The following is a 25955-nucleotide window of genomic DNA, read 5'->3' on the forward strand; positions in this document are numbered from 1 at the left end:
TCCGGCTCTCTGCTCAGCAGGAAGCCTGCTTCCTCCCTCTCTCTCTGCCTGCTTGTGATCTCTGTCTGTCAAATAAATAAATAAGAAAATAAAATATTAAAAAAAAAAGCATGTACTAAATGTTCATTCACTAGTCAATAATATCACTAACTTGACAGTTAGAAAGGAATGAAAAGGAAACTGTTTCAAGTGGGAAAGTAAGAGATGGGTCATCACTGGGGGCGGGGGGAATCTATGTAGATCAAAACCCAAGATCAGAACTCATGATGAAGAATTTCCAAACACTGCGCTCATTTATTTTGCTTTTTCTATTGGTGTACTATTTGACTGCTGACAATCACTGGTAGTTTTTACTATTGATATTTAATGATGTTTCCAAGATTTCCAATGCCTTTAACAAAATACCACATAGAACCTCGTCAAAAACCTTTTGTCGGTCTACAGTCAAATAATATCTAGCTGAATAGTCCACAAACTTTTTTCTATAAATGGCCAGACAGTTGATATTTCAGGCTTTAAGGTCTTTAAATACTCAGTTTAGGTGGAGGACAAAAGCAGTCAGATCATATGTAAACAAATGGGTACAGGTGTGTTCTGTTACAACTATTTACAAACACAGGTCACAGGAAGGATTTAGTCCTTGGGCATCAGGTTGCTGACTCCTGATCTAGACCCGTATCTAGATATCAATCTCTCAATACCAAACATATTTTCTATTCGCTTATCACTCCCAATACATGTCTGAATTTTATTTCTGGGCAAAAAATGTCTGAACTAATACTGCTCACTCTTGAGAAATGAATATTTAAATATTACTATTTATTATATAATATTAATGTAAAAACAGTATATTTTTATACATAAAAATATACTATCTTCAAGTCAATCTTTCTTTTCAGTCACCAATGCACTTCCTATATGCCCCATTACATAAAGTTTTTAATTGAAATGTTTTGAACAACTGGTAAATTTATCTAAGAAATTGAAAAAAATAAAAGTTTAACATTTATTTTAGTTTTAACATTAGTTGAACATTAGTTAAACTAATTAGTTAAACATTAGTTTAACATTAGTTAAACATTAGTTTAACATTAGTTAAACATTAGTTTAACATTTATTATCCTTTTAAAAATGTATTATTCTTAAAAAAAAAAAAGTGGGACTTTTCTGCTTAAAAACCTTTATAAGCTCCTCATCCTAAGGGTTTAGCATACCATACAGGTCATTCATAAATTGGCCCCAATCTACCTCTCAAATTTTATTTCCTATTACTTTTTGTTCACTCTCTCACTGTAAGAATAAAAACACGACAAATAATACTATATAAAAACTTGCAGGAGATAAATACCAAATTCAGGGCAGTGGTTACTTCTGGAAAGGAGAGAGAATACTAGGTTAGGGACCCCAGGGGGTTTCAACTATATCTGAGATGATTTTTTTTAAAACGATGATGATAATAAAAAAATACTAAATAAAGATCTGAAGCAAGTATGATAAAATGTTAATATTTGACAAAGCTAAGTGGTAGGTAATAAGGAATGCTTTTTTTGTCATTCACTATACTTTTCTAGTTAAAATGGGGATTGACAAAATACACTCTATGGGCCAAATCTGGCCCACTACCTGTTTTTTAAGGCTTGGGGCACTAAGAGTAGTTTTACATTATTAAAGTGCTGTTTAAAAAAAAAAAAAAAAAAGACAAACTGTGACAGAGAATTTGTGACCTTGCAAAGCCTGAGATATTTCTATCTGGCCCTTTATAGAAAACATCTGCCAACTCCTGATTTAAAATATTTCATAAGCAGCACAGAAAGACAAAAAAAAAAAAAAAAAAAGAATAAGCAGGAAGCCAACTGAGTCAAGAAAGATGGTTTTATTTTCTTGCATTAACTATTTTCAGGAATTAAACATTTTATATTACCTTTCTCTTTAAATTGGCTTTTCACGAATTATTTTCAACTTTTATCAAAAAGAAATCTCATCAAATTTTATTCTTTTGTGGGGCACCTGGGTGGATCAGTCAGTTAAAGGTCTGTCTTTAGCTCAGGTCATGATCTCAGAGTCCTGGGATCAAGCCCCACATCAGGCTCTCTGCTCAGTGTGTGAGGTGAACGTGATGAACGTGATGACCACTACGCTACGGAAACTCTCTGCTCAGTGTGGAGTCTGTTTCTCTTCCCCCTCTCCCTCTGTGCTCTTTTCTCTCTCTCTCTCAAATAAATAAAAACTTTAAGAATTTTGTTCTATTCTGTGATAATGGGACTTATTTAAAAGTGTGATGGGAGGGTCTTTTAAAAAAATTTTGTGTTTAAATTCAATTTAGTTAACATATACTGTATTATTAGTTTCAGGAGTGGAATTTAGTGGTTCGTAAGTTGCATATAACACCCAGCGCTTATTATATCAAGTGCCCATTTACCCTATTTCCCACCTACCTCCTCCTCCAGCAACCCTCAGTTTGTTTCCTGGAGTTAAAAGTCTCTCATGATTTACCTCCCCCTCTGTTTTCATCTTATTTTTCCTTCCCTTCCCCTATGTTCATCTGTTTTATTTCTTAAATTCCACATAAGTGAAATCATATGGTATTTGCCTTTCTCAGACTGGCTTATTTTGCTTAGCATAATACCTTGTAGTTCCATCCATGTTGTTCCAAATGGTAAGATTTCATTCTTTTTGATGGCTGCATAGTATTTCATTGCGTACACACACACACACACACACACACACACACACACACCCCCCACTTCTTTATCCATTCATCTGTCAATGGACATCTAGCTCTTTCCATATTTTGGCTATCGTGGACATCGCTGCTATGAACATTAGGATGCATGTGCCCCTTTGTATCTTTTGGATAAATACCTAGTAGTGGAACTGCTGCGCAGCTCTATTTTTTTTTTTTTTTAAGATTTTATTTATTTATTTGACAGACAGAGATCACAAGCAGGCAGAGAGGCAGGCAGACAGAGAGGAGGAAGCAGGCTCCCTGCTGAGCAGAGAGCCCGATGCGGGGCTCGATCCCAGGACCCTGAGATCATGACCTGAGCTGAAGGCAGAGGCTTTAACCCACTGAGCCACCCAGGCGCCCCACAGCTCTATTTTTAACTTTTTGAGGAACCTCCATACTATCTTCCAGAGTGGCTGCACCAGTTTGCATTCCCACCAACAATGTAAGAGGGTTCTCCTTTTGGGGCGCCTGGGTGGCTCAGTGGGTTAAGCCTCTGCCTTCGGCTCAGGTCATGATCTCAGGTCCTGGGATCGAGCCCCACATCGGGCTCTCTACTCAGCGGGGAGCCTGCTTCCCTTCCTCTCTCTCTGCCTGCCTCTCTACTTGTGATCTGTCAATAAATAAAATCTTAAAAAAAAAAAGAGGGTTCTCCTTTCTATGGGTGAGTCTTTTATAAGATTTTGACCTCAGTCCATACTTGTCAAAAAATTGGAAACCAATAGACCCAAGTGCAGAATTTTTGGTTGGGTGTATTTAGATTGGGAACGTTCCACGGGGTACATGCTCATGAGCTGTCAGCTAAGATATAGGAGTGGTGTTACATAGAACTTATTCTTAGCCTCAGGTTCACATTTTCTACTTTTTGCAGCACATCTCCTTTAGAAGAATTTTCCCTCTTTTTTCAGAGAAGATAATGGGGGAGGAGGGTTAAATAAAATTCAAAACACTGTATTACAGTAAGGTTCTGGTTATAATGGTTGTTAGACATTGTAATAGGTCAGCAGAAAAGGTAATTTTTTTTTTTTTTTTTTGAATGAGCAGACAGGTTATTTAGGGGAAGATAGTGAGAAAACACATCTAAATGTCTTAGTATGCCTTAGCTCCCAAGAATGGTTAGTTCTTGGGGTGCCTGGGTGGCTCAGTGGGTTAAGCCTCTGCCTTCGGCTCAGGTCATGATCCCAGGGTCCTGGGATAGAGCCCCGCATCTGGCTCTCTGCTCAGCAAGGAGTCTGCTCTCCCCGCCCCACCCCTCTTCTGCCTGCCTATCTGCCTACTTGTGATCTCTGTCAAATAAATAAATGAAATCTTAAAAAAAAAACCCAAAAAGGAATGGTTAGTTCTTATGTTATCACCATTTTGAGATTGCTCTATAGGTATTTTTTTTATAAAATATTCAGCACATCAATATCACTTATGTACATGAAAGCATTTTCTTATTTTTGTTTTTAATTTTAATTAAATTAATTTTTAATTTTAATTTCCAGTTTCTTGCCCCCAGTATCAACCAATTTAACTAAAGATATTACCAACTGTGAATCAATGAATAAGGAGACTCAGAAATTTCACAGAAATGCTTGGTAAATGTTTGAGAATATTTAGATCCAAAGCATCATTTTGTAACCTTAAGTATGTATAGTTTTAAACTTAAGTACTTGTCTCTGGTAACTAAAAATGTGCCTGGCACAACCACAAAATAAAAACAATGTAAAAATTGTTCATCTCATCATAATATACTTTTTTCCTACTTATATGAAAATATTAATGAGAATGTTAAAATTAACATTAACTTCCTTTTTAACCTGCTCACATATACGCCATCTCTAATATCCAATTTTTAAAAAATTTACATTAAACATACAAAAAAAGGCATAAAAATAACACGAAAAAATACTTATGATCCATCATCAGATTACTAACACTGAGGTCCTCTGTACATCCTTCCTCAGTTCCACCCCTCCTCTTTTCCCAGGGATTAATCATTGTTCTGGACATCATATTTGGTGTATCCATGTATTTCTTTATACTTTTTGTACCATGTATGTATCTCTAAGAATTCATATTATTTTACAACTTGTTTCATTAATTGGCCTTATGTTTGACTTCATTATCTGTATGGTACATCATTCATGAGGTAGAGACAGTGCTCACCAAGTATATTCTACGTGCTTCCCTATGTTTCTTAGCTTTTTGGGCTGGAATCACTGCACTGTGAGTGGAAAGGAAGTGCATCACAGGTAGGAATAAGGCAGTGAAAAGCAACATCTTTTTTCCCTTCCTCAGTGAATTCTTAAGCCATGTTCCAGATGGAGAAATGGGACAGTTGTAGGAACACGGAACATCTATCACCCTGAGTGAGATGGAGCAAAGCCCATCGCCAACTCATGTTAGTTACATAAAATGAACAAGAAATAACTGTTGTGCTAAGACATACACACGAGTGGGAAGATAACTGCCTTTTTGGGGTTATTAAAGCAAAACTATCAGCAGGGTAAATTCAAAGCCTTTTGAAAATATTACTATTCCATGACCTTAGATTTGTATTTATTCCCACTTGCATGAAGAAGCAAATCTGATACACTCTAGTCTTTACCTTCTTTGAAGACCTATTGCACTCACAATACTTTCAGCGAAGCGCCAACACGATCATGAATTCCTTCCAGTATGTTAGTTGCATTTTCCCAACTAGATTTCAAGGTCTTTAAGAAATCATGTCCTGTCTTTTTTGTACCTCACACTGTACCTTATAGTCTGTACATGTATGTATTAATGACTGGCCTACTGGTTGACTGGGGAGGACGAGGCTAATATCAAATGCCTAACTGTGTAAGGTACCTTGCTTGCATTTCACCCAAGTTACCTTGATCCTTATTTCTAATAAATAGATGAGGATATTAAGGCTAAGTAACTTTCCTCTGGTCACAGGGCTAGGAAGAAGATGAAACGTGTGAGGAGGGCAGCTGAAACCAGTCTGGCTGACTGTAAAGCCCTTGCTTTTTAGTTTTTTTCACTGAACTAAGACCATGCCTAGTCTAAGGCAGGAACTTTAGTAGAAAAGAAAATGGCCAAGAGAAATAGTTTTTCTTTTTAAGTTTTGCACAGATTAAAACATTTCTTTGGCTAATTCTCAGGACTCAAGATTGTTGGGTCTTACCTTGATCACCTCTGGAGTCTGCTGAATCAAAACTACTGAAGTAGTATCTTTGGTTTTATCACCAATAGGACTTCTACAGACCGATAAATTGGCCTGGGAGGAAGTTGTCAAGGTTTCCTGTAGAATCTGCATCATTTCCTTTTCTTGTGATAGGCTCCCTCTGCCTGATTTACATTCGACTAGTTCTTGAGCAAAATCTTCAATGCTTTCTAGAATTCGCAGTAAGAGGACTCGATCCTCTTCCTCTATTTTGTGTCCATTGGTTTCAATAATCCTTGTTAGACAAGAAGGGGAGACTTTTTCGGTGGGTGAAGAGACTTTAGACTTGGGCTCAAGATCTACAGGAAGCTGACCAGTCACTGGACTATGACTATTTGGAGAGTTAGAGCTTTTACCTTTGGTAAGTGGCTCTCTTAGAGAGGTCTCCATTTTCTGTGAAAATGATTCCAAATCCATTAACAATTTATCTATCTCTTCCTGACTATTTGGATTCATAAAATCTCTGTGGTCTCCCTCTTCAATTTTAGGAACTTTTGATTTAAGGTCTTCCTCACATAGGTTAACAACTGATTTCTCAAATATCTTATCACTTTCATTTCGCACTAAGGCAGAACATTTTTTAAGAGGAGTACCACAGTCTGAAAATTCTGCTCGATCTTCATTTACCTTTAACAACTCCTGACCGGGTCCATTCTCTGTCCTTTGTCCTTTACCTAATGCTTTCTTTCCATCTGACTCTTCTTCAATATAAAGGGTCTCCATGAGGTCACCAGAAGAAACATTTTCTAAAGAGTTCATGGTAGATTGAAGCTGGGCATCTTTTGGAGTTCTGGGATCACTTATCTCAGGGTTATATAAGGGATTTGTAGAGTTGTTTGGAGTGGATTTTACTGGGTCTGTTTTCCTAGAACTGCGTTTGTCATCTTGCAGTGCTATAGTTTGAAATTGTCCAGAGTCAGCTGAGAGCTGGACAACATCTTCATATTTAGGGGGCTGTTCAGTGCCAAATACTGGGGAAAAGGGAGTCAGTTGTAAAGTGGGCATATTACTGACCAGTTCTGTTAAATCTATAGCCTCATTATTTCCAGGCTGCATGAATTCAAATGGTAGCTTTTTCAGATAGGATGCTAACCTGGTCATTACATTCACATAGACAGTATCAGAGTTAGAAATGGCATCGTTGCTGTTTCCTTCATTGATGCTACTCCCTGACTTTTTCTTTATGCATTGTTTTATGATATCTGTGCATTTTTTCAAATCCTCAGAGCATTTCAGCAAGATGTCCAAGCACATCTTTATGTCTGTTCCAGAAGAAAAATTATCTATTTTATGTTTTTCCAAAATCTGAGTAACCAGGTCTTCTTCAGAGAAGTTGTGAAGAAGCATTGAAGTTAGGTTTGTATCAAGTGAGTTTCTATGGGACAAAGATTTTTCCTCAACTGAGGCACTCCGGAGTAAACCAAAGGATGGGGAGTTCCCATCATTGTTATAATGGCCACAGAGGAAGTCAAAATCAACTGACCTCCTATTAAATGAGTCAGACTTAACTTTTCTTCCCTTTTTGTAAGCTGCATGGTTAGAGTTCTTGAGCTTTTCAAAGGAAAATTCCTTTATTTTTCCACTGGCAAAACTGATTGCTTCTCCTGCAATGTCCTTTAAGTTACAGGTGTTCTGAAAGGCAGATCCTTTCTTGACCCTGGGTATGCCTGTTAGGACCTGCTGGTGATAGTCACCCTCAGCTGAGGAAAACCCGTTTTCATGGGGTAGAAACATAGAGCCCAGATCCGCATCTTTGAATTGCGACACAGGGATGTGTAAGAGGTCTGCACAAACACTATGATGTATCACAATGCAGTCAACTCCATGTGTAAGGGTGTGGCAGGTCCCAGTGCAATAATGTATAGCTTGCTCAAGACGCCGGTCTATCACCACACTGCTGTAGTGGTTCACAGTACTGACCACAAGTCTGTAAGTTGCTGCCATAATATCGAATCCACTCAGTTGATGTGACCTGAATTTTCTAGAACTTATTTCAAGTAAATTCTCCTAACTTATACTCTGCTGAAAATATACTTGATGACTAAGTTCAGTGGTTTCTTGAAAATGTAATGACCTTTCCCAAAAGAAAAACCATTTAGATTTGAGGTTTAGTAACTGTCAGGACCCAGCAGCTACTGCACATGTGTGCTTGTATTAGGAAGTCTAATAATTTAATAATTGTGCTCTTTACTTTTATTTAGTAATACGATACTGTAGGATTTTAAAATATAAAATCCTTTTTTAGTTCTTCAGCAGTTTTTTGACGCAGATATTTATTGTCGTGAATTTACTCTCATAAATCTTAGTTGGCAGTACAGAAGTACTGTGATAACTGAGTCCTCCAAAGAATTAAATGATCCATTTTTTTGGTGAATGAGAAACCTGTAATGAAAACAGAAAACAATTTTTAAAATATAATTTCTTAATCCTAAGAGAAACTTTTATTTCCTCTTTTGCATCCCATATGCAGTTAGTCACCAAGTCTTATTCTTTGCCACATTACTGCTTATCTTTGATTCATGTCTTTATTTCATATACTCCTTTATACCTGGAGTATTATTACTTCAACTCTGCCTTGTTACAACTGCCTCCCAGTTGGTATTTCTTACTCTGCCCTCCTTGCCACCTTACATGACACCAACAAGCTTAGATTCAGTTAGTTTTTTAACCTTCACAGTTCAAGAATTCACACTACTGATCTCTGTAAGTAAGGCACCATGCATCCTACCCCCTTTCACTTATTTCAAGCCTTTTAACATCTGTTCCCATCCCCCTGCAACCTTATTTTGTGCTATTGCTCTGCACCAAACTTTTGGTGCTATCAGCCTAATCTTTTCAAAGATTGCCAACAAATAGTGCTTGTTCCTTATTCTACAACTTCCTCTATACTTGGAAATTATTCTCCCATCATCTTTTCTTACTAAGAGAGAGAAACGACCAACATTACTGCTTCTGATCCTATCCTCTCAGATACTACCACATGCATAGCTTTCTCTTGTACCAAGTGGACAGAATTTACTTCATTATCCTCTTACTTAAAAAAAAAAAAAAGGATTTTAAACCATGCTTTAGTTGTTTTCTAAAAAGGTTCAATCAACCTACTAATTCAAGAAATACTGAGTGCTTACTATGTGCCAGGCACTTGTTAAGTGCTAAGGATATAGCAGTGAATAAAATAAAGTTCCTGTTCTTATGGAGCTGATAATCTAGCTGGATAAAGAAAACCAGCATGCATGTAATCCTATAACTTAGATGGTGACATGTTCTATGGAGAAAAATCAAGCAGGGTAGGGCTTCAGAAAGAATGAGAGGAACTGTGTTATAAAGGGGAGTCAGGTAAGATCTCACTGACATTTGAACAGAGACCTGAAAGAATAGGGAATAGGCTGAGAAGGTGTTTTGGGCTAAATCATCTCAGGCATAATAACCATAGGTACAAAGGCCCTGAGGTGGGAGCATGCTCAATGTACTATAAGAAAGACAAGGAGGCTAATGTGACTGGACCAGAGAAAGCAAGTTGGGTAGTGTGGGAGGTGAGGTCAGAAAGGAAAGGTAGGAGATTAAATCACGCAGGATCTGTAGACTTATGACGAACTTGGCTTTATCCTGAGTAGCTGGGAAACAACTGATGGCTACTGAGCAGAGGAATGGCATGGTCAGACTTACATTTTAAATTGGTAGTTCTGGCTGCTATGTTCAGAAGAGACTGTGAGGGAGCAAAATACAAAGCAGAGAAGCCAATTAGGGGCTACTGCAATAAATCAGGCAAGAAGGCTTGGGGACTTGGACCAGGACAGTAATAGTGCAGAAGTTTCAATACTGTATATATATCAAAGGTAGAGCTAGTAGGATTTGCTGAAGGATAGATGTACGATACTACTAACTCAAGAATGATGAAGCAAAGCAACAAAAGGGAGATGATGACTGAAAAGGAGAGCATCAATTTCACTATGCCATCGGTAGAAGTGGCATTTTAACCAATAAAAATCTTTACCCCTTTAATGAGAAACAGAACTTTATTGTTTTTATTTTTTAAATTAACATAAAATGTATTATTTGTTTCAGGGCTACAGGTCTGTGATTCATCAGTCTTACACTTCAGAGCACTCTCCATAGTAAATACCCTCTCCAATGTCCATCACCCAGCCACCCCATCCCTCCCATCCACTCCCCTCCAGCAACACTCAGTTTGTTTTCTGAGTTTTAATCTCAGGAGTCTCTTATGATTTGTCTCCCTCTCTGGTTTCGTCTTGTTTCATTTTTCCCTCCCTCCCTTTTTTTTTTTTTTAAAGGTTTTATTTATTTATTTGACAGATAGAGATCACAAGTAGGCAGAGAGGCAGGCAGAGAGAGAGAAGGAAGCAAGCTCCCCGTGGAGCAGAGAGCCCGATGCGGGGCTCGATCCCAGAACCCTGAGATCATGACCTGAGCCGAAGGCAGAGGCTTTAACCCACTGAGCCACCCAGGTGCCCCATGAATTATTTTTGAAAAAACAGTGATACCGTTATAATATCCGATTTTCTACCCAGGAAGATATAAATATTAATTCCAATATTTATTTCTCTCTTTGTGGTTTTCCTCAGTGGTCACCCCCTCCCCCATTCTTCTTGTCCTTCAATGCCTAACTTTGTTACTAATATGAATGGGTCTGGAGCGACTGTGTCATGCTCCACTTCCTCACCTTCAAATCTCTGATACTGGTTCATATAAAACTATAAAACTAGATCTCATGAAGAATGAAGCTGAAGCAGAAAGAAGTTCCATACTAATTAGGAAGTGCCCAGGGGTGCCTGGGTGGCTCAGTCATTAAACATCTGCCTTCAGCTCAGGTCATAATCCCAGGGTCTTGGGATTGAGCCCCTCCATCGGGCTCCTTGCTCAGTGAGAAGCCTGCTTCTCCCTCTCCTACTCTCCCTGCAGTGTTCCATCTCTCGCTGTGTCTCTATCAAATAAATAAAATCTTAAAAAAAGATAAAGGAAGTGCCCAGTAATTCTTAACTGAAAATGCAAACAAGCCAAAGAAGAACTAGGTGTTACGGGACAAAATATTGGAACATGGCAATAGAAGGAATTATCTTTCCAAAAGATGCACAAAAGACAGGGAAGAAATAGCACCAAAATAAAAAACTATATACCTTTTCAGAAATCCAAGATTTTGAAAGAGCTTTTCAGTAAGTATAAAAGAAAAATAAAGGATATTAGTAAGAAAGTATATCAGGATAGTTATGTGAGAGACAGTAGGGCTATATCCCAGTACAGTTGGTAATTTAGGTGATAAAACGGGTGTAAAGGCAAAATACATGAGTGCTAGAAAATTTAAATAATCGATGCCTATGAAAACACATGATAAATTCCTAAATTAACATAAAGACTATTTTATTTCTCTGAAATTTGGGAAATGAAAGACGTATTTCTCTAAGGCTGGATATAACCAAAACAGCCAGTTTATAAAGTAACATGACGGAAAATACAAGTCTTCATGTGATATTAGAATTCGAAATAGTCAAGGAAGAAGAGAGAACACTGGCCAAAGACAGACATGTGCTTTTAGACCAGGGCTACCCTATAAAACATGCTGTGTTGATGGAAATATTCTATACATTTTCTGATATGGATGTCATTAGCCATATGGGGCTACTGAGCCCTTTAAATGTGGCTAGTGTAACAGAAGAGCTAAATTTTAATTTTATTAAAAAATTTAATTTTGTAATTGTTTATTTTAGATTCACACAGAAGTTGCAAAAGTAGTACAGAGAGCTCCTGTGTACTCTTTCCCAGTTTCTTCCAAAGATAACATCCTACATCACCATAGAACAGTGAGCAAAGCTAGGAAATTGACACTGGTACTATTCAGATCTCACCAGTTTTACTTACACTTACTCCTTCTCTCCTCCCTTCCTTCTACAATAAACACCACCACAATCAGGGTACAGAACGGTCCCATTACCCCCAAGAGCCGCTTCTATTACCCTATGACTTTATATATACTGCGACTATAAAGTCACAGTCACCCCAATCCTAACCCTGACAATCAAGGATCTATTTTCCATCATTATAGTTTTGTTATTTCAAAAAGGTTTCATGCATGGGAATCATAAAGTATATAAACTTTTAATATTTTCTTCTCTCACTTGACAGAATGATTTTGAGTCATTCATTTCACACATGTACCAACAGTTCATTCCTTTTTATTGCTGAGTTGTATTCCATTGCGTAGATATACTATAGTTTATTCACACATTCATTCATTCAAGGATATTGATGTTGTCTCTATTTACAAATAAAGCTGCTGTGAATACTAGTGCACAGGTTTTTGTGTGGACATAGTTTTCATTTCTCCAGCATAAATGTAAGTGTGACTGTTGGGTTGCATGTTAAGTATTGTGCATACATACATATATGTATATACATACATATACACATACACACACATATATACATATACATATATACACATATATATATTTAAGATTTTATTTATTTGAGAGACAGAGAGTATGAGTGGGGGGAGGGGCAGAGGAGAGCTAAAGAGGGATAAGCAGACTCCCCATCGGGTGGGGAGCCCCACGAAGAGCTTAATCCCAGGACTCCGAGAACCTGAACCAAAGTCAGACACTTAATTGACTGAGCCACCCACGCATCCTTTAAGTATATCTTTTTTTTTTTTAAGATTTTATTTAATTATTTGACAGAGAGAGATCACAAGTAGGCAGAGAGGCAGGCAGAGAAAGAGGAGGAAGCAGGCTCCCCGCTGAGCAGAGAGCCCAATGTGGGGCTCGATCCCAGGACCCTGGGATCATGACCTGAGCCGAAAGCTGAGGCTTTAACCCACTGAGCCACCCAGGCGCCCCTAAGTATATCTTTATAAGAAATTGCCAGACTGGGGCGCCTGGATGGCTCAGTGGGTTTAAGCCGCTACCTTCGGCTCAGGTCATGCTCTCAGGGTCCTGGGATCGAGTCCCGCATCGGGCTCTCTGCTCGGCAGGGAGCCTGCTTCCCTCTCTCTCTGCCTGCCTCTCTGCCTACTTGTGATCTCTCTCTCTCGCTGTCAAATAAATAAATAAAATCTTAAAAAAAAAAAAGAAAAAAGAAAAGAAACTGCCAGACTGTTTACCTGCATGACTACACCATTTTACATTCCCACCAGTACAAGAGTTATGGTTGGTTCCACATCCTCTTTAGCATTTGGCATTTTCACGATTTTCTATTTTAGCCATTCTAATATGTGTGTGATGCTATCTCATTATGGTTTTAACTTACATTTTCTTAATGGCTAATGATGTTGAACATCTTTTCCTGTGCTTACTGACCAACCCCATACCTTCTTTGGAGAAATTTTTTGCCTGTTCTAATTAATTAGTTATAACTTAAAAAGCCACATGTGGCTAGTAGCCACCATATTAAAACTGCAGTTCCAGATAATAGGAATGTAGCTTTCAGAAATGCTAACACTTTAGAAGAAAACATGAAGAAAAAAAAAGAAGATATGGAAAAAAGGAAGATTGATAGGTTTTAAAAATGCAATTTGATGAATTTTCCACAAGTAAACTTACTGAAGAAAAAAAGTGGGAAGAACTAATTGTAAATTTAGGACTCTAAATTAAAGTTTTGAAGGGACATGACTGGAAAAGGGAGGAAGCATATAACAAAGCCAAACCCTAAGGGGTGGCACTAATTTCAGTGAGAAGCTTAGAGTCTAAAATGATTTGAGTTTTTTATAAAAATGCAAATGAGACCAAGATTATTTCCCTGGTATTTTGGTTCAGATCTCTGAGTGTCAAAATTCTGCCTTTTTTATTCAGTCCATGATTAACTGATGCCCAACTGTCTAGCTGGAATCCTAGACATGGAATCTAATCCAACTAGTCTCAATCAGAGATAGATCATAATCTATCTAATTCAGAACCACCATGCTATCTTGTGTCTCTAAGTGAAAGCCAGGCTACATGGGTTGAATTCCCACTCTGCCACTTACAGCTATGAGCGCTTACATAAACTGGTTAATTTCTGTTAATCTCTTTCACCCGAAAAACAGAGATAATAACACTACCCATCTCACAAGGATTAAGCGAACATGTCAAATGCTTAGAACAATGGTTAAGACATAATAAATGCTCAATCACTATTAGCTGTTATTGGTATAATTCACTCATCAAACATTTTCTATTCTGAGCCAGACCCAAAATAATTCTATGATGTCCCTGAGTATACTTACTGTCTGAGGGCAATGAGAGAAGCACGCACAGTGGGAATCAGAAGCACTAGGGCAGGGCTTCTGTTTTCCCCCATTTGCTCTCCCATTTCCCCCACTGCTCCCCCACTAGAAAATGTTCATAAAGTAAAAAGCATTTTAATTATTCATTCAAAAATAACCAGTTAACATTTTTATGGATATGTATCCTGACATTTTTTTATGAAAATTTATAAATGTATATTTTTTACAAGTTTGACTACACTATGTATTTTATTTTATTATTTTTTAAAAATATTTTATTTATTTATTTTACAGAGAGAGATCACAAGTAGAGAGGCAGGCAGAGAGAGAGAGAGGGAAGCAGGCTCCCTGCTGAGCAGAGAGCCTGATGCGGGACTCGATCCCAGGACCCTGAGATCATGACCTGAGCCGAAGGCAGCGGCTTAACCCACTGAGCCACCCAGGCGCCCCTACACTATGTATTTTAAAACTTACTTCAAACTAGCAAGATCTCATGAATCTACTTCCATGTCAGAACAGATCTAGATTATTTAAATTATAAAAAAAAAGATTTTATTTATTTGTCAGCGAGAAACAAAGAGTGAGCAAGCACAAGCTGGGGGAACAGCAGGCAGAGGAGGGAGAAGCAGGCTCCTCACCAAGCTGGGAGCCCGATGTGGGACTCGATCCCAGGATCCTGGGATCATGACCTGAGCTGAAGGCAGCTGCTTAACAGACTAAGCTACCCAGACATCCCTAGATCAGTTTTTTAGATTTATTTATTTATTTGAGAGAGAGCGAGCGAGGGAGCGAGCCCGCACAAGTGGGAGTGGCAGAGGGAAGGGAGGACAGAATCTGAAGCAGACTCTGTGCTGAGCACAGAGCCAGACTGGGGCTTGATCTCACCACCATGAGTTCAAGGCCTAAGCCAAAACCAAGAGTTGGATGCTTAACTGACTGTGCCATCCAGGACCCCAGATCTAAATCATTTTAATGAACATACAGTATTTTACCATATGGATAAAATAATTCAGCCATCTGCCACTGCTACACAATTAGGTTATTATTTTTTTGTTTTAAAATAACTGATAAACATTCTCATACATACACTTTTCAGAGCTGTCTAGTTATCTTCTCAGGGTATATTCCAAGTAGTAGAATGCTGAGTCAAAAGGGGTATGTGTATGTATGTATACACATTTTAAAGGTTCTTTGATATATAAGGTCAGTGTTTCCTCCAGAAAAATGACAAATTTCTACTTCCAATATCGGGATAGAATCAGATCCATTTCTCCATGTTCTCCTTCAGTGATAGCACTCTTTAAATCTTTGCTAATTTGACATATTAAAAAAAAAAGTGCATTATTTTAAATTGTGCCTAAACATAGTTTTATTTACCTCATAAACATTTTGTGTTCATTTGTGAAGGCTTTCTTCATGCCGTTGGCCCATTTCGAAAGAGAGCATCCAAATTAGAAGAGTCAGGAAAGACTTCCTAAAGTAAGGGATGCATGTACCTGGTTTTGAAGGACCAATGAAAATTAGACAAAAAGAATGGGAAGGGGGTACCTGGGTGGCTCAGTCGGTGAAGCATCTGTCTTGGCCTCAGATCATGATCCTAGGGTCCTGGGAATGAGCAAATGCTCAGTGGGGAGCCTGCTTCTCTTCTCTCTCTCTGCTGTTCCCCCTGCTTGTGCTGTGTCAAATAAATAGAATCTTAAAAAAAAAAAGAATAATACTCTAGGCACAGGGCAACATATAGGTGAAGGCTCAGAGGCCTAACATGGCACAGGTGAGTTCAGAACTACAAGCAGTTCCAGCTGATTTCACTGGGGGTTGCGGAGGGGTCTTGGAAAGCAAGAGGAGAGGACACCAGAAGAGAAGCAGGAACTAGCCCACAGACTGGCCTCTGTGCTAAATTAAGAGCCTGGACTTAATTGTGAAAACTATAGGTAACACAAAGATCTTTTAGACTGGGGAATAACAGGGTGAAATTTATATTTTAGAAAGATCATTCTAGCAGCTGAGTGGAGGCATGGAAGTCAATTAGAAGATTACTGTAATAATCCATGCAAGAAGTGGTGAAGAATCAAACCCAAGTAGATGGCAGTAATTAACGATGAGGAGGATACCAATTAGATAGTCACAGAGGAAGAATACACAGAACAGGAAGAGGAGAAAGTGAGAGGGAAGAATCTTGAGTTTCAGGCTTGCGTTTTGGGGGACTAGTGTTGCTACTGCCAACACAGACTTTCTGTTTCTGTTTTAAGGAAAGCAGCCATACAAAACAGTGTTATTCTGAATGTGCTGTTTGAAGAGGTACCCATGGAATATGTAAGTGGTGATGACTGGATGAAATGTGAATACAAACACCTGGAGGTCAGCAGAAAGAATTGGGTTGGTGAAGCAGTCCTGATGCAGTCCTGAGAGGTTACTCAGGGTGAATGCACCAAGTGAGAACAGCTCTGGGCTGAGGGCAGAGCTGGGCTCACTGGCATTTCTGGGTTAAATGGAGGAACAGAATTCTTAGAGGGAACCTAAGAAGGAAGAGCCAAAAAGGTAACACGGAAACTAGGAGAAAGCAATTTCACAGAGGTTGAAGGAGAGACTCAAAATGGAGGTCGCTAGTGTCAGATACTGCAGAGAGGTGAAGGCAAAACAAAAATTACCCACTGGGTGGGGCGCCTGGGTGGCTCAGTGGGTTAAGCCTCTGCCTGAAGCTCGGGTCATGATCTCAGGGTCCTGGGATCGAGCCCCGCATCGGGCTCTCTGCTCAGCAGGGAGCCTGCTTCTTCCTCTCTCTCTGCCTGCCTCTCTGCCTACTTGTGATCACTCTCTCTGTCAAATAAATAAATAAAATCTTTAAAAAAAAATTACCCACTGGGTTTGCTAATATGAAGGTCAATGGTAACCTTAGCAAGTAGAATTTCAAAGGAATCCCAGACTATGGAATAGTCCCAAAGATAACGTATGCACAAGAGTGATACAGAATTAAAAATACGTGTCAACATTAAGTCTAAAAGAACTCCTTCAATAAGCCAAAAAAAAAAGTTCTAAATGATAAAAAGCATTGTATCATAGTTTGAAATTTTTGTCTTAATGGCACTTGAAATGAGTGTTTCATCATTTTTTAAAAAAATTCATTTGAGAGAGAGAGACAGAGAAAATGAACACAAGCAGGGGGTAGGGTGAGGAGGAGAAGCAGACTCCCTGCTGAGCAGAGTGCCTGATAATGGGGTTTGATCCCAGGATGTCGGGATCATGACCTGAGCAGAAGGTACATGCTTAACAACTGAGCCACCAGGTGCCCCTGCAGCACAATTTTTTGGTCTAAACATCTGCTGTATCAGAACTAGAGAGCAGAATAGAACAGATTTCTCAGGAAATTACAGTTAATTATTCTGCATATTTACATTTATTCCACCTCAGGTCTTGTTGTATACTGCTTGCCCACCTCCCAGGGCTTTTGTCTCTCCTGGTTCTTTCATCCCTCCAAATTGCCTAAGTGGTTCATATGCAATTTCAGAGTTCATTTAACACTTAATATTTGTTCCACTTTAAGCAGTTTACAACTAGTTTAACAAGTATTTTCCAGTGGTTCCAGGTAGTCCTCCATAGGAAACTGCTATATGGCCATTTCTGATGGAGCGGATTTGTGAAACAAAGGTATAGAAGCAGCAGACAAGAAAATTTAGGAAGGAGAGAACTGGATTTTGAAAGATAAGAGCCTTACCAAGTAAAGAAGGGATTAAACTACACCTTACAAGCAAGAAGGAATTCTACAAACGCACAAAAATATGAAACGGGCTTGTGTGTTTGGAGACTTATAAGGAGTTTGATATTGCTGAAGTGAAAAATGTACAGGATGGATTTTACAGTTTTAAGGTATCCTCCAAACAGTAAGAATAAAAACAGGAATTTAAAACTCCATATTCAAATAACCTAAGAGACACCTGTAACCCCAAATCACTATGTATGAAGATAAAGCAGAAGCAGGAATGATAAATATTTATTACAGTAGAGGGGGAAGGCATACTAATGGCAAGCAAACCAATTCACCCTGCATAACCCAATACAGGCCTAGGTTTGGAAATGGGCTAGGATAGAGGACTGAACATAGGGGGATGGTTTCAAAGTCTACAAAGGAATAGCCTTCCCTACTTGCACTACACAAACTCAGAACGGAAAAGCACCAAGCTTAGGGACAGACAGAGAGGGTGGTAAAGGCTGGAATTTGAGTAGAAGTCTACACTCTGAGTAAGTCCATTTTCCCAGCCCAGGTCCAGATCACTAAAAACTAGGCTGATTACCTCTAGCTCCCACCACCAATGTGGATTAAAGAATCCTTTACTGGAGATTAGAAATCCCATCTAACCACATGATCCTCTTATAGTGAAGCCCACTAATTGACAAATCCTACTCACAAATAGAGAGCTTCTTTTCAGCTTTTTAGAGCCTCACTTTTATTTTAAAGATTTTATTTTAAAGATCTCATATTTATTTATGAGAGAGAGAAAGCAAGCACCAGCATGAACAGGGGCAGGGGCATGGCAGGCAGATGGAGAAGCAAACTCCCTGCTAAGCATGGAGCCCAGCAGGGGGACTCAATCACAGGACTCCGGGAGCATGACCCTGGGGAAAGGAAGATGCTTAACCGACTGAACCACCAAGCGCCCAAATAAAGCTGATTTAAAATAAAAGTGAGGGGGCGCCTGGGTGGCTCAGTTGGTTAAGTGGCCGACTCCTGATTTCAGCTCAGGTCCTGGGATGGATCCTGGAGTCAGGCTCACCTCTCAGTGGGGGTGTCTACTGCCCTGGCCCCAGTTGTGCATGTGCAAGCATAGTCATACACTCTTTGTCAAATACATAGATCTCAAGAAAAAAAGAGTTAAATCAACTCTACTGATGTATTAAGTTACATATAATAAAAATGTACATATTAAGTGTACAATTCAATGAGATTTAAGAACCACAAAACCACTGCCCTAAAAGAGAACATTTACAACATCCTAAAACCATCCTTGTGCCCTTTCCCAAGCAATTCCCCTAATCTGCAGTACCCGACAGCCACTCATCTGATTCCTATCACAACAGATTAGTTTTTGCCAGTTCTAGATCTTCACATGAATGTAATCATACAACATACATACTTTTTTTTTTTTAAATATTTTATTGATTTGACAGACAGAAATCACAAGCAGGCAGAGAGGCAGGCAGAGAGAGAGGAGGAAGCAGGCTCCCCGCGGAGCAGAGAGCCCGACGTGGGGCTCGATCCCAGGACCCCGAGATCATGACCCGAGCCGAAGGCAGAGGCTTTAACCCACTGAGCCACCCAGGCGCCCCCATACATACTTTTGAGTTTGGTTTCCCTCACTTAGCACAATGGTTTTGAGATTCATCCATGTTATTGCATGGGTTAGTTGTATATTCCATTTTACTGCTTAATAGGTATTTTACTATATAATGTATCAAAATTTATCTTCTCTGTTCACCAGCTGATGAATATTTGAGTCATTCCTGGTTTGGGCTATTATGAATTAAAGTTGCTATGAACATTCAAGTAAAAGTCTTTGTTGGGGGGGGGGCACCTAGGTGGCTCAGTGGGTTAAAGCCTCCGCCTTCTGCTCAGATCATGATCCCGGGGTCTTGGGATCATGCCCTGCATCGGGCTCTCTGCTCAGAAGGGAGCCTGCTTCCTCCTCTCTGCCTGCCTCTCTGCCTACTTGTGGTCTCTGTCTTTCAAATAAATAAATAAAATCTTAAAAAAAAAGTCTTTGTGGGTATATATTCATTTTTTCTGGGTAATTAACAGTGGAATTGCTGAGTCATGACAAGTGTATGTTTAATTTCACAAAAACATGTACAACTGTTTCCCAAAGTGTCTCTACCATTTCACATTCTCATCAAAAACACCTGAGAGTTGTAGGGGCTCTCTATCTTTTTGGATACTTGTCAGTTACTTTGCTTTTACCCATTTTAGTGGATATGAAGTGGTATTTCACTGTGAATTTAATTTGCATTTTCCTGATGACTAGTGATATTGAGAATTTTTTCATATGCTTTTTAACAATTGATACGCATCTTCTTTTGTGAAGTATTTATTCAACTCTTTTAGGTTGTCTTTTAATTACTGAGTTCTAAAAATTCATTTGTGTATTTTAGCTACACATATTATCTCCTGGTCTTTGGTTCTCCTTTTATTTTGTCAGTAGCTTTTGAAAAGTAGAAAGTCTTAACCCTATTACCTTTAAATTTTTAATAGTCCTAAATTTTAATAATCCAATGAGTCAACTTTTCTTCTGTAAATAGGCTGAATCTGAAGATCACCCATCACCATTTGTTCAAAAGACTATCCTGTTCCCATATTGGAAACTTTGTTGAAAAACAGCCACATACAGAGGTTTATTTCCAGAGGTTTAGTTCCAGATTCCATACTTTTATCTTTATATACCCCAATACTATTCTGTCTTAATTATTGTATTTTACAGTAAATCTTAAAATATCTTTGACCCTTGAAAACATGGATGGGTTTGATCTGTATGGGTCCACTTAAGATGCAGATTTTTTTCTTTAAAGATTTTATTTTTATTTATTCAGAGAGACAGAGAGAGCATGTGAAGAGGGAGGAGATGGAGAGAGACAATCTCCAGCTGAGCACAGGGCCCGACACAGGGCTTGATCCCTCAACCCTGAGATCCTGACCTGATCCAAAATTATGAGTCAGACGCTTAACCGATAGAGCTACCCAAGCACCCTTGCAGGTATTTTTCAAAAATATAATGGAAAAAATGTTGGTGATTTGTGACAATTTGAAAACCCTCACTGATGAACCACATAGCCTAGAAATATTGAAAAAAACTAAGAAAAAGGTATGTCATGAATGTATAAATACATGTAGATACTAGCCTACTTTATCATTTACTACCATAAAACATAAATGAATCAATTATAAAATCTTAAAATTTGTCAAAACTCAGATATACAAACACAAACCATACATGGCACTCTTCCCAGTCAAGAGAAATATAAACAAACATAAATATTCAGTATTAAATCATAACTACATACAAATAACTATAGTACATACTGTACTACTGTAATAATTTTGTAGTCACCTCCTGTTGCTATTGTGGTGAGCTCAAGCGTTACAAACATCCACTTGAAATGCCATGTGACACTAATAATTTCCATGAGAGTAGTTTCTCTCTCCAGTAAATTGCATACTGCAGTAATAAGTGATCAGTTAGTTCTTGCTATTAGTCAAGTTTTTGGAGAATTGAAAGTTATACTCAGATTTTCAACTGCATGGGGGCTGGTGCCCCTAACTCCCATGCTGTTCTACGGCCAACTGTAGTAATGTAAATCCTCCATTTTTTTTTTTTTTTTCCTTTTTTAGAATTGTTTTGTCCATTCTATTGGCCATTCTATTTCAAACTGTTTTGGCCTTTGCACTTCCATGTCAATTTTGGAATCAACTAGCCAATCTTCACAAAGAAAACTTGCTGGGATTCTGACTGAAATTTCACTGACTCTAAATCTCCATTTGTTAATTCAACACCCAAAGAACAACTAATCCAGTCAAGAAATGGGCAGAAGACATGAACAGATATTTCTCCAGAGACATTCAAATGGCCAACGGACACATGAAAAAATGCTCAACATCACTCAGCATCAGAGAAATAGAAATCAAAACCACAGGAGGTACCACCTCACACAGGTCAGAATGCCTAAAATTAGTAAGTTAAGAAATGACAGATGTTGGCAAGGATGTGGAGATAGGGAACTCTCTTACACTGCTGGTGGGAATGCAAGCTGGTGCAGCCACTCTGGAAAACAGTATGGAAGTGCCTCAAAAAGTTGAAAACCGAGCTATCCTATGACCCAGAAATTTCACTACTAGGGATTTGCCCCCAAAATACAAAGGTAGTGATCTAAGGGACACCTGCCCCCAGTGTTTATAATAGCAATGTCCATAATAGCTAAACTATGGAAAGAGCCCAGATGTCCACTGAGAGATGAATGGATAAATAAGATGTGGTATATATATAAATACAATGGAATACTACTAAGCCACACACAAAAAAGAAATCTTGCCATTTGCAATAACGTGGATGGAATTAGAAGGTATTCTGCAAAGCTAAATAAGTCAGTCAGAGAAAGACAATTATCATATGATCTCATTCATTTGAAGATCATAGAGGAAGAGGGGAAAAAATAAAATGAGATGAAATCAGAAAGGGAGAAAAATCGTAAGAGACTCTTAAGCATAGGAAACAAACTAAGGGTTGCTAGAAGGGAGGAGGGTGGGGGGATGGGGTAACTGGGTGATGGACATTAAGGAGGGCATGTGATGTAATGAGCACTGGGTATTATATAAGACTGATGAATCACTGACTTTTATGTCTGAAACTAATAATATATGTTAATTGAATTTAAATAAAAAATTAAAAATCCCCATTTTTTGCCAACGATAACAAGTCTCTAATCAATGAAACCCATGAATATAACACAGCTCTCCATTTATTTATATGCTCTTTAATTTCCTTCAGCAACGTTTATGAGCCTTTCACTAAATTTATTCCCAAGTAATTCATGTTTTTTGATGCTAATACAAATGATACCATTATTTTAATTTCATTTTCTATTTGTTGCTGGTAGGTAGAAACATAGTTGATTTATGTATATTGATCTTGTCACTTGCCACTACATTAAATCCACTTATTATTGTATTGTTTGGGTAAATTCCTTGGGGTTTTCTATATAAACAATCATGTTGTCTGAGAACAGAGATTGTTTTATTTTTTCCTTCCCAATATTTTCTGCCTTACTGCCTACTACACTAGCTAAGATCTCCAGAACAATATTGAAAAGGACTGGTTGGTTCAGAAATCCTTGCCATATACCTAGTCTCAGGGAAAAGTATTCTATCTTTTACCATTAAGTATGATCAAGCTGCAAGTTTTTGATACTCTACCAGACTGAAAAGTTCTCTTCCATTATTTTGTTGAGAGTTTTAAAAAATTTCACACAGTTATTTAATTTGGTCACATACTTATTCTGCATTTATTAAATGATCACGTAATTTTTACCCTTTATTTTGTTAATGTGGTGGAAAGGGTAGGAAGGCAAGACATAATGTTTAAAATAAATGAATGATCAATTTGCAATATATGCACTTATAAATACTGAGGCAAATAATGAAAGAAATAGTTAAGAAAAAATTCACATCTCTGAAGAGCAGGCCAACTTAGGAGAGGAAATGGGTATTTTTAAAGAAATCTCAAGCACTGACACTTTAATATGAGAATTAATATGTAATATTTGACAACAAATTTTTTTTTTTAAAGATTTTATTTATTTATTTGACAGAGAGAGATCACAAGTAGGCAGAGAGGCAGGCAGAGAGAGTGAGAGGGAAGCAGGCTCCCTGCCGAGCAGAGAGCCCGATGTGGGACTCGATCCCAGGACCCTGAGATCATGACCTGAGCCGAAGGCAGCGGCTTAAACCACTGAGCCACCCAGGCGCCCGACAACAAATTTTTAAAATTAAAAACAGGCTCTAGAAAGATGTAAAGATGAGGCTAGGGTGATTATTGTGTGCTAAGATTGGGGAGCAAGGGCATAGGGGAAATATATGCAGCTTTAGGCATGGGTTGTTTCGGTGGGGTATCCAAAAGGTATTTCCCATGTAGACAGATATACTTGGCAGGGAAGAGATGAGCTGAAATAAAGATTTTGGAATAAGCACTGAAATAAAGATTTTGGAATAAGCACTAGATTTTGTGGTTTTAAAGCCACAGGAGTGCTCAACACTGATCATGCACAGGGCAAGAAAAGTCCAGGGCAAAATTCTGAGGAAGGCTGCCATGTGCTGGGTAGGGAAGAGAAGGATGCAAAGGAGACAGAGAATGAATTTTTAAAGGCAGGATGAAAACCAGCCCAGAAAACACAGAAATCAAGGGAGAAAAGTATTTCATTCTTTCAACATGCTGAATTCCAAAGACTTTTTTTTTTTTTTTTTTTTTTTAACCAACAAACAGAGCTATACTTTTCTTTTATGGGTGTTTCTCCATAATTTCATAGAGAAATTTGGGAAGTTAAATAAACAACATACATGTAATGATGGAAAACAGAGAATGGGGTTACACATATTTTTTATGTTCTATTTATGTGTTCTATTTCAGGAAACATCTGCAGCACCGAGTAAAAGGTACAGAACTTCCACTGCTTATCTCAACTGCCGAAAGTGTTCAAGAAAAAAATGATCAACAGAAATCACAGACACAAAAGAAAACTGGCTAAATACCCATGTCACTTAGATGGGACATGCGAGGATGCAGAAGAGGAAACGTGATTGAAAAATGCCTAAAAACTTATTTAACAGAGTACACAAGGTGTGATGATTCAGAAGTAATGAGTCATTTAGAAATAATAAAACTTATCAGTTTGCCTGGAAAACACAGGCACTCTTGAGCGGATGACTCAGTATGGAAAATAATCCCAAGAGAACAATTTAGAGGCATACAAAAACATATACCATTGAACTACTTTACTTGTAGGAGACCTGGAATATTTTATTTGTTATGTTCACTTCAAAAACAGGTAAGAAAATAAATTAGAAAATCACTTAGAAGGGAAGATATTTCTGATGCTCAAAGAGACTGTAATACGTGTATATGAAAGAACAAATTAAAGCTTTAGGTTTAGGGCTAATGTTAATAATTAGACTAAAAGTAAGATAAGAACATCTCAGCAACAGGCCTAATTTGAGCACATGGGAATTAGAAAGTGCTTAAAAGTTGGGGCGCCTGGGTGGCTCAGTGGGTTAAAGCCTCTGCCTTTGGCTCAGGTCATGATCCCAGGGTCCTGGGATCGAGCCCCACATCGGACTCTGCTCAGCAGGGAGCCTGCTTCCTCCTCTCTCTCTCTCTCTCTCTCTCTCTCTGCCTGCCTCTCTGCCAACTTGTGATATCTATCTGTCAAATAAATAAATAAAAATCTTAAAAAAAAAAGTCTACTTTTAGGGGCGCCTGGGTGGCTCAGTGGGTTAAGCCGCTGCCTTCGGCTCAGGTCATGATCTCAGGGTCCTGGGATTGAGTCCCGCATCGGGCTCTCTGCTCAGCAGGGAGCCTGCTTCCCTCTCTCTCTCTCTCTCTGCCTGCCTCTCCATCTACATGTGATCTCTCTGTGTCAAATAAATAAGTAAAATCTTTAAAAAAAAAATCCTAAAAAAAAAAAAGTCTACTTTTACTTTTACACCTGTGGAGGAAAGGAAATGTGGCTGAGGCGAAAAGCACCAGGTGGACGATCAGGAGCTCCTCATCCCAGCTTTGCTTTGTATTAACCAGCTTAGCAAGTTGGTCAAGTTGTTTCCTTCACTGGGCTATGACCTTTTCTTCTAGAAAAATACAGAATAAAAGAAAAATACAGAATAAAAGCTGGCTCTGGAGTCTAGGAAACATGAGGAAAAACACATTTTTTTCCTGTTTTGAATTAGGAAATAGCTATATTTTCCTAAAAAGTGATTTTGTATTATTTAATGTAGGAAGAAGCATAGTGAAGTGGCTAATTTTTAAGGCATGTAGTGTGCAAGACACTCATTTCCCTCGGTAGTGGCTCTGAAAGGAAAATTTACAGGCTTTAGTTTTACTTCTTCATAATTTTTTAAAATTCTCTATTATAAATTTGAAAACATCAACAATAGTTCTGTCTGTTGGTAATGTATTTTTTTTAAAGATTTTATTTATTTATTTATTTGACAGAGACACAGAGAAAGAGAGGGAACACAAGCTGGGGGGTGGGAGAGGGAGAAGCAGGCTTCCCGCTGAGCAGGGAGCCTGATC

At 38.4% G+C, this 25955-nt stretch overlaps 1 protein-coding gene across 4 annotated transcripts in view; it reads right to left on the reverse strand.

The window, feature by feature from the left end:
* Positions 1 to 25955, reverse strand: part of PPP2R3A (protein phosphatase 2 regulatory subunit B''alpha) — a 199151-nt gene that overhangs the window by 139694 nt on the left and 33502 nt on the right. For 3 of the 4 annotated variants that reach the window (XM_046001661.1, XM_046001660.1, XM_046001662.1), the window contains one exon: positions 5880 to 8300. The exons of the other annotated variant lie outside the window; for it this stretch is intronic. In XM_046001661.1, coding sequence (XP_045857617.1) covers positions 5880 to 7862 — 1983 coding nt within the window. In that variant the 5' untranslated portion in view covers positions 7863 to 8300. The remainder of the gene's footprint in view (positions 1 to 5879; positions 8301 to 25955) is intronic. 4 annotated transcript variants of the gene reach the window in all.

This window comes from Meles meles, chromosome 4, assembly GCF_922984935.1.
Source record: "Meles meles chromosome 4, mMelMel3.1 paternal haplotype, whole genome shotgun sequence".
Classification (NCBI taxonomy): Eukaryota; Metazoa; Chordata; class Mammalia; order Carnivora; family Mustelidae; genus Meles; species Meles meles.